Source organism: Octodon degus, unplaced genomic scaffold (genome assembly GCF_000260255.1).
Source record: "Octodon degus isolate 3935 unplaced genomic scaffold, OctDeg1.0 scaffold00041, whole genome shotgun sequence".
NCBI lineage: Eukaryota > Metazoa > Chordata > Mammalia > Rodentia > Octodontidae > Octodon > Octodon degus.
Window position 1 is genome coordinate 3,873,702 of NW_004524617.1, and position 12,935 is coordinate 3,886,636.

Here is a 12,935-nt window from a genome sequence, read left to right on the forward strand (position 1 = left end):
TATATATATCTGGCATATACCTTATTTAAGCTTACAGCCTACCTGATTTGGACTAGCTACATATAAAATGATCAATCGTCACATGTGGCCAGTGGCTACCATACTAGCCAGTGAAATTCTAGAGGACTTTTTCCTTTATATACCTAAGTCCATATGAAGAATTTCATTAAAGGCTCCTAAAAATGATCATTTATCTCCAGATGGACAAAGGTACAAAGAAAGTAAATGATGTTTCCCCAAGGTCCTATGGTGAAGAATAATTGACTCCACATGAGAATGTAGAAAAAATGTCAGTATGTTTTCTTTAAGTAGCTTTCAAAAACCATTGGCATAGGGGCCGGGGAGATAGCTCAGTAGAATAAGCATTTGCCTAGCAAGCGCAACGGCCTGAGTTCAAATTCGGTAAAAAACCATTGGAATAATTAAAGAGCGCACTGGCTGTCGAACCTACTTTATAGAATGACTAGTATGGTCTTTTGTTTAAAAACTCAGTTGATGAGCCATGTGTAGGGAGAAAGTTTACAAATTTTGAGTCCAACATGGGCAACTTAGCAACTTACCAGGACTCTGTCGCAAAAAAAAAAAAATGTAGGGGACACTCGCTTCCCTGGCAAGCACAAGGGCCTGAGTTCAATACCCAGTTCCGCAAAAAAAAAAAAAAGGTAAAAAGACTGAGTTATCAGTTTAGTGCTAAAGGCCCTAGTTTGAATATCATTTATGGCAATGGACAAAGACTGCAGAATTACAGATTTCATGGTTTTTGAGACTGAAATTCATCAAACTTAAAAGCACACCAGTACAGGATACAAGGCTGCCTTTAAAGGGCTAGGGATGTACATCAGTGGCAAAGTGTTTGCTTAGCACGCATAAAGACCTGAGTTTAATTTTCAGCACCAAAAAAGGACTATCTTTAAGAAATTGGCCAAGAGTAGTGGTACACACCTGTAATCCCAGCACTCATGAGGCTAAGGCAGGAGGAATGTTGAGAGTTCAAGACCAGCCTGGGCTACAAAGAGAGCTCAAGGCCAGGCTGAACTACATAGAAGAGCCTTTTTCAAAACAAAACAAGGGCCAGCCAAATAGCTCAGGGGATTAAAGCATCTGCTTAGGCAGATGTAGGGGCCAGGAGTTCAATCCCCTGGCCTGCCATGCCGGCCCCGTGCTGAGACAGCAATTGAGACTGGACGTGGTGGTGTACACCTGTAATCCCAGCACTTGGGAGGCTGTAAACAGGAGGATCACTACGAGTTCAATCTACGCAATGAGACCCTGTAGACCCTGTCCAAAAATACAATAAACAAATAAATAAACAGAATAACAGCAACAACAAAAATTAATATGCTGGCCACAGTGCTGCACAATTGAAATCTTAGCTACTAGGGACACTGAGGCATGTAAATAGAGTTTGAAACCAGCCTGGCCAACACTAGGAGACCTTATTTCAAAATCACCTGTGCTAGATTCATCTTGGGGCGGGGGGCACGTAGCAGCAAGAAAAGTGAACACAAGAATAGAATTTAGCATAGTATGGACATGCAAATTAAAACAATGCTGCTAAGAGGCCATCTCACCCCAGAAAGAATGGCTAGCACAGAGTACACCAATAACGAATACAGGATGGGTTGTGGGAAAAAAGGAACCCTTCTCCACTGCTGGTTGGAATGCAGACTAGTACAATCATCATGGAAATCAGTGTGGAGATTCCTCAAAAAAACTAAGGTTAGAGGTCCCATGTAACCCAACTATTTTCCTTCTGGGTATCTTCCTGGAATAATTGAAGACAGCATACCACAGCAATATATGCACACTTATGTTTACAGCAGCACAATTTACAACAAATCTTGGAAACAACCCAAATGTCCATCAATTGATGAACAAATAAAGATGTAGGTTTTTTAAAAATGCAATGGAGTATTAATCAGCCATAAAGAAGGATAAACTGCAGACATTTCCAGTTAAATGGGTGCACCTTGAGACCATACTTTTTTTTTTTTTTGCAGAACCAGGGATTGAACTCAGGCCCTTGCGCTTATTCCACTGAGCCATCTCCCCGGCCCCGAGACCATACTCTTAAGTGAAATAAGGGCTGGATGTGGCACACGTCTATAATCACAGCACTCGGGAGCCTGAGGTAGGGAGATTGTTGTGAGTTTGAGACCAGCCTGGGCTACAAAGTGAGCTGAAGGCCAGCTTGAACTGCATACTGAGACTCTGTCTCAAAACAACAACAACAAAAAACCCTGAAATAAATCAGACACACATGTATAAATACCACCTTGTTTCTCTGGTATAAAGGAACCAAAAGTGTAAATAATGACAAAAAGGTGTAACATGTTGTAAAATAGAAAGAAAATGTTCAAATAGAAAGGCAAACTAGATGGGCGGGGGAGATGGCTCAGTGGAATAAGCGCTTCCCTGGCAAGCACAAGGGCCCAAGTTCAATCCCCAGTTCTGCCAAAAAAAAAAAAAGAAAGAAAGAAAGAAAGGCAAACTAGGGAGGGTGAGAAGGAAGGGAAAAGGAAAGCATTGAAACAAAGCTTTTGTAAATAAGAAGAGGAAGAGAAGTTGAAGAAAGGAGAGTGGGATGGAGGAAAAAGAAATCAAGATATATAATGTACATGTATAAATTCCCTATGATGAATATAACCATTATGTATACCTAAAATGTACCAATAAATTTAATAAAAGAATTTAGGGCTGGGGATATAGCTTAGCAGCACAGCACCTGCCTGGCAAACTCAAGGTCCTGAGTTTGATTCCCAGTACCAAAACAAATGAACAAACAAACAAAAAAGAAACTATCAACAAATAAAAAAGAATTTAGCACAGTAGATATATAGTATATGCTCAAGTGATTTTACCACTACTGTAAAATCACTGTTGCTGCTACTACATTATTACCACCTCTACTACTGTTACCTACTTTTTTTGAGGCAGGGACTGTGTATCCCAGGTTGGCTTTGAGTTCACTATGTAGCCAAGGCTGGCCTTGAACTCCTAGTGATCCTGCTGCCTCAGCCTCCCCACTGGGAGTATAGGTGTGCACCACCATGCCCGGCCTATTATTATTAAGTGGTGGAATCAGAATTAGAAGTCACCTGCTGCTTTTACCTCTATGCCTCAATTATAACTCAATTCTTGACTTGAAAAATTAAAGAAACAAGGAAAAATGAAAATGGTTTAAAATAACCTAGTGAAACAAAGCATTCATTTTCTGTCCCATAAAGAGCACCATGGAGAGATGAAAAGCTCTTCTTACTGAGTGTCCTATAGGTTTGCCTCGTTCAGCCTATGACTAATTCAGCTGAACATGCACATTCATTTCCCTCCCTGTGTGATAGCCCCACTTAGGGCACTCTTTTATGGTACACTAAACTTTACAGTGATAAGACATTTTTCAGGAAAAGTAAAGCCCTGAAGAACACCACAATATTACACAAAGTGGAAGAGCCACGATAAAAATACTAGCTACAAATATATTACATTGTAACTTATTTTATCTTTGCCTTCTTTTTCTTTTAGCAGTACTGGGGGAAAAAAACCTACAGCTTTATGCTTACTAGTCAAGTGCTCTACCACTGAGCTACATCTATGATCTTGCATTGCAACTTTGACCAGAAAAGGTCGAAAGGCATCTTTGAACACGCTATAAATAGCAAATGATTTCTTATTTTTCTTAAAACTGAAATTGTAGGGGCCAGGGAGATAGCTCAGTAGAATAAGCACTTGCCCGGCAAACATAAGGGCCTGAGTTCAATCCCCGGTTCCACAAAAAAAAAAAAAAAAAAACTGAAATTGTATTCAAGATCATATGCACACATCTGATATAGCCATAGCTACAAAAGTTGACATTTCCCAAGACCCTCCAACTTTTACTGTTCTACCGTTGCAATCCTGGGATTCTAATAAGCACATCTGAGCCCTGCAAGCCACTTTCTGCTGATTCAATTCATGCGAGAAGCAACCACTATATGCCTTTGAAGAAACAAGACACTGGTTTGCCCCTCGAGCTCAAAATTGAAAACTGTGAAGGACAAGAGTAAAATAACAAGTGGAAACCTGAATGTGTTCATGCCATCTAGTTAATGTAACTGACAAGAAAACAAACAAACACAGGAAGGAAAAAATAAGCAAAAACAATTTCAGTTATCACAAAAATGGCTTCACTCCAGCTATTAGTCAAATTAGTTATTACCAAATTTACTATACCTTAGTCCCTGGCCTATAATGTTCATATCTAGATAGATAGATAGATAGATAGACAGACAGACAGACAGACAGACAGATCTATTTTATATAGTCAAATAAATAAATGAAAGAAAAGGAAGGAAAAGGAAATCTAGCCATAAGCCTTATGAGATCTCTAAGTATGATGAGACAACTGGGGCCAAGGCAACATTTCTTGCCAAAACAAGCACAGAACTACAATTCTAGTCATTCTTCATATATACTGACTGTTGGAACAAATGATTATGCAATCATTATCCACAGTGACACACCTGGGCCCTGCCCAGGTCCCACTAAGTCTGAGTCACAAGATGATCATAACCTATAGTATTTATTTGAAGCAGCATTTTTACACATCTTGTGAAATCAACTTGCAAGTATGTTTTTCTTGTCAAGAGTCATTCACTTGTGACCATAATCCTATGATAAGAACTGACACTTGATTGACAAGTAGGGAGCTAGCCTTCCCCATTCTCTTATCTCCTGTTCATAGTCCTACAGGCAGGAGCGAGCCTAAGGCAGTACTTAGGAGACTGGATTCAAAGTGTGAAAGACCCCGGCTTGAATATTAGTGCTAACAGTTATTTTGTGACCATGGACACAATCCTTTCCTGTATGCAGGAGCTTCCTAATAGCATCTGCACCACACTAGCCCTAAAAGACTTATTGCTGGAAAAGTCCCCCACACAGTACCTGACACATTTCAAGTTACAACATATTCCAAGCCTTACTGTAAACATTTGACCTCATGGAAAAAAAGTTACCAAGTAAAAGAAGGAAGTTGACTGCTTTAGCTGAAACTTTTGTCTCATAAATAGCCCCTCCTTTAAAACCTGTTACACTAATTCTATTTCCAAGAAGTTCCTACTCTGAAATCTGAGAAACCATGTGCCAATCCCAGGTCACTTTCCTATCAGAGAAGTTGGAAATTCTCCTCTAGTATTAAATATATGCACAACAGCTTAATGAGGAAGTGACCATGCTCTAAGATTGCAGATTTACCACTAAAATAAAATAAATTGCCAGGCAGGGTGGTACGCACCTGTAATCTCAGCACAGGATTGCAAGGCGATTTTTGTTTGTTTTTATTTTTTGAGACAGGGTCTAGTTATGCAATTCAGGCTGGCCTTGAGCTCACTTTGTAGCTCAGGGTGGTCCCAAACTTGCAAAGATGCTCCTGCCTCACCCTCCCAAATGCTGGGATTGCACACATGTGGCACCACGCCCCATGAGGATTACAAACTGGGAAGCTAAGGCAGAAAGTTTGCAAGTTGAGCCCAGTCTGGGCAAGTTAGAGATTTAGCAAGTCTGTCTCAAAGTAAAAAAATAAAATAAAAATAGGCTGAAGATATAGCTTGGTGTGAAGACCCTGAGTTCAAATCCCAGTACTGGGGGGGGGAAGGTAGTAACTTTTAAAAAGTGCTATAGGTGGGCCGGGGAGATGGCTCAGTAGAATAAGCGCTTGCCTGGCAAGCACAAGGGCCTGAGTTCAATCCCTGGTTCTGCCAAAAAAAAGTGCTATAGGAAAGGTAAAGAGTTCTGCTTAACAGTTTGAGAAAAATTACTGAACATTTGATCCCTTAGAGGTAAAACATGGGGCTGGGGAGATGGCTCAGTGGAATAAGTGCTTCCCTGGAAAGTGCAAGGGCCCTAGTTCTAATCCCCATTTCTGCCCAAAAAAAAAAAAAAAAAAAGAGGTAAAACAGAATTTCAAGCAGATATGTAGGGATTGAGTTGGAGACATTTCCTGAAGATGAAAGAGCACAAATACAGCCTTGTCTCTTCATGACAGGAAGCTAATATTGCTAATCAAAAATCAGAGAAAAATGCTTGTAAGTTACTGCTGTTGTAAAAGTTAAATTTGCAAATTGACGGACTAAAGGTCAAGAAGTTAAATACCTTTTTCTTATTATAGTTCTTCTCCAATCTAGTTTTCCTGAGAAGGTAAGCAATTATTTTTGAGTCATAATTATAGTGTGGAACAATATTGCTGGAATAATTCCTGGATATCACCTTGTGATCGAAGCACTTATTCAGCAAATCTATTATCTACATTTTACAGGGAGTGGTTTCACAGTCTCTTTCCTTATAAGCAGAGGGAAAAATACCTTATTTAAACTTTCTTCAAGTTTTTTCTCTACCTCACACAAGGCTCATAAGTCTTTTTTTTTTTTTTTTTTTTTTGGTGGAACGGGGATTGAACTCAGGCCCTTGCGCTTGCCAGGGAAACGCTTATTCCACTGAGCCATCTCCCCAGCCCCTTGTAAATCTTTTATCAGTCTTTGAAGCATTATTACATAACTCTAATATTGATCAACTTTTATACATTATTCTTTAAGAAGGATGAGAATTTTTTCTGCATTTGTATCTCAGCTCTTTCACTGAGATTGCGCCCTACAGAGCAAAGTAAATGGAACCGAATTTCCAAAGGTATATTTTTCTCATATTATACACTGAAAAAATAACTGTGGCATTATGAAGTTGATCATTCTTCCTCTATCAATCCAGACAAGTGTCTTTCAGACAAAGGAACGTGAAGGATCAGGAGCAAGGTGTAATTGATGAAGACTGCTGGGCTACATGTATGCAATGATGAAGACTGAAAGGGAAGACAAGCATGTTCAGATTGGTAGCTAACAGGGCCAGGGATACAGTTCAGCAGCACAGCACCTGTCTGGCAAGTGAAATTCCTGGTAACCAAAAAAAGAAAGGGGAGCCTACAAAGCTTTTAAAGATTTTAGCCAAGTGTGGTGGCACATGCCTGTAACCCTGGCCCTCTGGAGTCTGAGGTAGGAGGATCACTCCAAGTTCACGACCAGCCTGGGTTACAAAGTGAGCTCAAGTCCAGCCTGACCTGCAAACCAAGACCCTGTCCCAAAGAGATCAAACAGAAAAAGAAAAAAAAAACCTAAAAAGATCGTATCCACTTACAAGGAAGCCAAAGGCTATACAAACTGAACACCACTTGCCATGCTTGGTTCGACATCCACAACTCTTTGTGAACTAATCTGTCATCACTTAAAAATTAGAACAATTGCTGCGGAGACAGCTCAGCGCCATTAAGTGGCTGCCTGACAAATGCAAGGTCCTGAGTATAATTCCCAGTACAAAAAAATTAATCTTAAAAAGATTTCTCTGAAAATTCTATGTACCATCAACTTTTCTTAAACAATGAGAAGGTCTGTCAGCCATGGGATTGCATTCTTCCTTAATAGCCATTGGCTGACCCCCTAGCGTGAAATGCTCCCCAGTCTGCTCACCCCCTGCTACCTGCCAGTCCCCTGCAGGAATTTGTGTGGGCGATTCTTGAATATGTTTTAAAGATCAATTCACATTTATTGACACTAGTCTTAATGGTCTTTCGTAAACTGGGAGCATGACAATAATAATTATACATTTTATTTATTAATCAAATCCAGTTAAGCAGACTGCCTTATGATACAGAATTCCTTTATAAACATATGAATATAAGACAAAAGAAACCTGCTCTTGGTGGTCAAAAAATAAACAATGCAAACCAGGTGTGGTAGCTCACCCATTATCCCAGCACCATGAAAGGTGAGGCAGGACTACAAATGTGAACCCAGACTGGAAAACTTAGTTGACACCCTGTCTCACCATAAAAATAAAATGTCTGGAAATGTAGCTCAGTTGGGAGGCCCTGGGTTCAATAAAAAGTATCTAAATATTTTTTATCTGATAGTACAGGCAAAATACTTTGAGATAAGGAAGTCAAATGAAATCTAAATAATCACTAACTAGGTCAGCCCTGGTGACACATGGCTATAATCCCAGCTATATTTTAGGGAGGGTGAGGCAGGAGGATTGCAAGTACCATGCCAGCCTGGGCAATTTATCAGTAAGACCATCTCAAACAGTTGGGGACACAGCTCCGCAGTAAAGTGCTTGCATAGTAAAGTGTTACCGCAAATCTCTTAGTTCACTCTCTAGGAACATAAAAAAAAGAATCACTCAACTGTTTACATTAACTTGCCAGGTTAGTAAAATGTCCCTTAAAAGAAAGCACAGGCTTTTACCAGGAAATGTTCATTTAAATGAATTTTAAATTATCTCCCTTAGTAAAGTAAAATTAGAAAAGGAAAACGTGAAAACAAAGCTTTGTAAATGGGGAGGGGCAGGAGGTTTCAAGGGTGGCCAGGCGAAGGAAAAAGTTCTATCATGTACAGGTACAAATACTTTATGATGAATGTGATTGTTATGCATATCTGAAATGTACCAATAAAATCTAACTGAACTAAAAAAATTATGTTCCTTAGTTCAAGGCTGGATCACTTTAAGAGCAAATCGCCTAAAAGCACAAAACTTATCAGCAGAGTTACTTAATTAGCACTGCTCTATGGTAAAACTCTGTCACACGGTAAATAAAAAAAACAGAATTTCCAGTTACGTTATGCTGGGAAACACAGAAAGGACGATATTTGCTATGGGTACAGTATCGGAACTAAAATTTCGAATCTTCGAAATATTCTGGCAAAAGCAGGGTAGTGTGACTGTTTCCCAATTTGCTCTGCCACCCCCTCAGTGGTCTGCCTTCTGCAGTTTCTGTGGGATAGGATGACAACGCATCATCATGGTAATACTTTATTCGTTCTACCGCTCAAAAGGACGCTGTGTTGGGCCACCACAGCCATGACACAGCTTTCCCTCCATCCAAGGTCGTCCCGCGCCTCGCAGGCCAAATGCTCCTGGGGAAGACGGCAGTAGCGGTCAATGTGACCACCTGTCCCCTGCTGCCCGCAGGCGGCTGTGCGCGGATGCTCGGAGCGTCCTGGCTTTCTGAGGTGAAGAGTCCCCACGACAGTACATGACCCGGCTCCATCACCGACACCGAGACTGCCCGGCTCTGCCGCGAGGGTCCGGGGAGGCCGAGATTCCCAGGCCCGGGCGGGGCACCCCCGAGTGCCGGGTCTCTTCGGCCTCCCCCCTTGCCCAGCGCCCAGGGCCCAGGGCCACGAGCGGCGCAGAGCGGCACACAACACCTCTCCGTCTCGAGCTCCCGCCCCGTCTCAGCGCCTCCTCAGATGTCACCCGGGGCTCACCAAAAAACGTGTCGAACTGGTACCCTGGTCCACTGCCCCCACCAACGGCCCCAAAACTGCTTTTTCCGCGGATGCCATGAAGTCAGCTGCAGATCTGCCGGCTCCCCCGGCTGGTTTCCCAGGTGACCGCGCCGGGCGGGGAAAACGGCGCACGGGCGGCCCGAGCGAAGAGCGAGAAGCCGCGCGGCTGTGGAACGCTCGGACCGCGCTCCAGGCAGCCCCTTTACCCACGCCGCGCCCGCTCGCCCCGCCCCCTGGCCCAGGCCCCGCCCCACCGCGTTCTCCGCGGCTCGGGGGCGTGGCGGAGGGGGGGTGCTGTCTGCCAGGCCGGCCAATAAGCAAGCGCGGAAGGAAGCCGAGCGCTGCGCCAGTCGGAGGGCGTTGGGACGTCACGGGGGCCTGGCGCGGCGGAGGCGGTGGCCGGAGCCGCAGGTCACGTGAGAGCCCCGGAGCAACTTCCTCGCCAGCCCGCGGCCGCGCTGGGGGCAGTGGCTGGCGGGCAGGCGGTGCCGGCAGAAGAACATACCTCCGCCCTCGCCCGCCGAAAACTCCTAAATTGCAGAACTGCGTGTACCCTCGGGTGGGCTGTGCGGAGCCCGGCGTGCGTCGCTGTGTGGGCCGCCCCGGCCGGCCTTCCCGCGCTGCCCACGCCCCGCCCAGCGCCCCTCCTTCACCCCCCCCCCCAGTGAAGGACGCGCCTAACCTCGTCCACAGGAATTGAGCCTGGTGGGAGCGCCTCGGGGAGCGGGGCGAGCCCCTGTCCTCTGTATGCGTTTCAGGGACAGGGACGCACAAGGTTTTGGGTTGAGCAGTTGAGGAAAACATTTAAAAATCGATCTCGCCATTGGCCAACCAGGCCGAAAAAGCTCCCTGTCCTGACGCGCCCTTGCTCCTCGCTTGGCTCCACGCTGCTCTCCCCTCCTCCACAGGCCGCTTCCGCTCCCTGAATTAACTAACTGCTTTAGGGGGGAGCTTGGTGTGGAGGGAAGGGTTGTCCTTGACCTTGAGTTTACTTTGCCAGGACCGGTTTGAGTCCTGTGTTCTAGGAGCTTTCAAACTTTGAATCAAGATGAGCAAAGACTTTACAAAACTACTTAGGACCTGTGTGGAAGGGTATGTGAGCACATGCATCTTGCTTATATAAATGTATTTTATATACTCATGTATATTAAAAATGCTTCATAGTCAGACTACGACAATAATCCCAGCACTGGGAAACTGAGGTAAAAGGATGGCCAAGTTGAAGGCCAACCTGAAGTACAGAGCAAAACCCTGTCTTGCAAAAATAAGTTTCCTAAACAGTATTTGTGTTTACGCACTATGCATTGTGTAATTCTTACTCTTTATCATTTTTTAAAATACCGATTGAAAACTTAAATTGATGTATGCAATGTGTGAATTATTGAAACTGTCCTACCAACTTGATTTGAAACTGTCTCATTGCTATTTGTTTATGAATAAAATTATGGGAAAAAATAAAGTAAAATACAAAAAGAATACAAAATTGGTCAAAAAAATTTTAAAAAAAGAAAACTTAAATTGATTTTGTAAATCACTATATAGTCGTCTATTTTAAAAACGTTGAACTAGCAAGAGTGGCACACAACTGTATATAAGTGTACCACTGAGACACTGAGGCATGAGGATCAAAATTGCAAATCCAGCTTGGTCATTTTAGCTGACTCAGAATTTAAAAAAAAAATTTTTTTAAAGGTTTGGAGATGTAGTGCGAAGGTCCTGGGTAGGTCCCTAGAACCACACACGCACACATGAAGTATTATAGTACTTCAGATTTTTCACCCATTTCCCAAATTTCTGTGTTTTGGAATGTAATTTCTATTTTCCACTCCTGCCCTAATTGAGACCACCTCACTTGTATATCTGTTTACATAGTTTGATCACACTTGCTCTCGAAACATATTTTTTACACTCGTGTAAGCATCAGATTCTGGTGTTCCAGCCGAAGCCTGCTTGTAGAGATGTTGGACTTGATAACTATTAATAATAAAAGTCTTGCTCTAAGATAGGAGGGCAGGTGAGTCAATATTTCTGAATTTCCTAGAAGAGGAAAAGAGATACAAATATAGGCAAACAAAGAAAGAAACAGGCTGTCTCACCTCTGAAAACTGTAAAAGGCATTAATGGAATAAATGACTGGAGTAAGAATTTCTTTGATTACTGAAGTTAGGAAAAAATGAAGTCACCAAAACTATCATATTAATCTATTAAAAACCAAAAAAGAAAACCCCTAAGCATGTTTGAACTTTCACACACTTTTGACTCTGATTCTAACAGGACAGCAAATTGTTTCTTTACCAGGGTGGTAGGGATTACAGTTCAGTAGTGTAAAAATTAATACAACTAAGTATAAAGGAAAGAATTAAAATAATTGTATTCAAATTACTTTTCCTACAATAGTTTTGTGCCCAAAATCCATTCCTTTCATGAAGACAAAACTGAAAAGCCAAAATATTACTTCAATTTTCAGGAATCACATACATATAGGTTCCTTCTAAGAGACCAGGAAAGGAAGGGGACTGGTCCTAAATACAAAAGTCTAGCTTGGCCCCTCTCAGCTAGACACCCTAAATATTTAAATTCTCATGGATCTATACCTTTTAGAATTGCTCTCATTTGCCCACTCTTTCTCACCTCTTTAAGCGTGCTGCTGGAATCTAAAAATTCTCTATAAATGCAAAAATCACTCTTGACTACCAGTAAAGGAACTGGAATTAATGATGGGACAGTTGGGGCCCAGAAAATGTGAGATACTAGAATGTCAGATTCCTGACATCAAACCTGGAGTTCTTTTACAGCTGGCTGAGGGAATAAAAGTGCAAGGAAATCGGGATGGTGCAGAAAAAGAAAAAGATCAGATGCTGGACCACCAGCCTAAGATCTGATGCCAGAACAAGCAGCCCAAGAAACTGGACTGGAAATCTAAGGACCTTGCTCTGATCTTGACTATGCCATTCAGTCCTTAGTCTTCCTGACCTTGGGTAACTCATTTGTTCTTTGTAAAATAGGGGAAATGTCACTGTCACTGACGTGGATGGGTTAATGGGACATGTAACTGATGTAATGCCTGGGAGAGCGCTGTACAAGAAGCATGGTTCTAGCCAAGTATTATGGCACGTGCCAGTAATCCCAGTACTCCAGGAGGTTGAGGCAGGCGGTTTGCAAATTAAAGCCCTACCTAGGTAATTCTGAGATTTACCAAAACCTATCGAGACAGACAGACAGACAGACAGACAGACAGACAGACAGAAAAGGCAAGATGCAGTTTGACCGTCTTGAGTTTCCATCAAGGAAACCCAGAGGTGAAATTCAGGGCTAAGGTCCTTCCTGCAAATAATTGAAGTAGTTTGAGTCACCTAAAACTCGCTGTGATGATTTCCCACTGGTAGAACAGGAAATCTTAGTTAATTCCCTTTGGACAGTCCCTGGGTGTTTCATTTATTTCTCCTGTCTTACCTGTTCTTGGTTAATATACGTAGAATTTACATGAGAGGAAATCCAACATCTCCCTATAGAAGCTTTTGCTGGTAGTATGACAGATAGCTAAGTTAGGTAGAAATGTTGTAGAGAGTTAGTGGTGTAATGGGCTAACTCACATTTTAGGCTATATGGGTGTAAATCTTGTGCTTT

The 12,935-nt window shown here is 42.5% G+C and overlaps 1 protein-coding gene across 1 annotated transcript in view; it reads right to left on the reverse strand.

Annotated features, from left to right (window-relative positions):
* The window catches only part of Gk (glycerol kinase), an 89,880-nt gene extending 80,351 nt beyond the window's left edge, over positions 1-9,529 (reverse strand). The window contains exons 1-2 of the mRNA XM_023715408.1: positions 9,288-9,529; positions 8,636-8,715 (exon numbers count right to left, since the gene is read on the reverse strand). Coding sequence (XP_023571176.1) covers positions 8,636-8,715; positions 9,288-9,365 — 158 coding nt within the window. The 5' untranslated portion in view covers positions 9,366-9,529. The remainder of the gene's footprint in view (positions 1-8,635; positions 8,716-9,287) is intronic.
* Between the last annotated feature and the right edge of the window lie 3,406 nt (positions 9,530-12,935).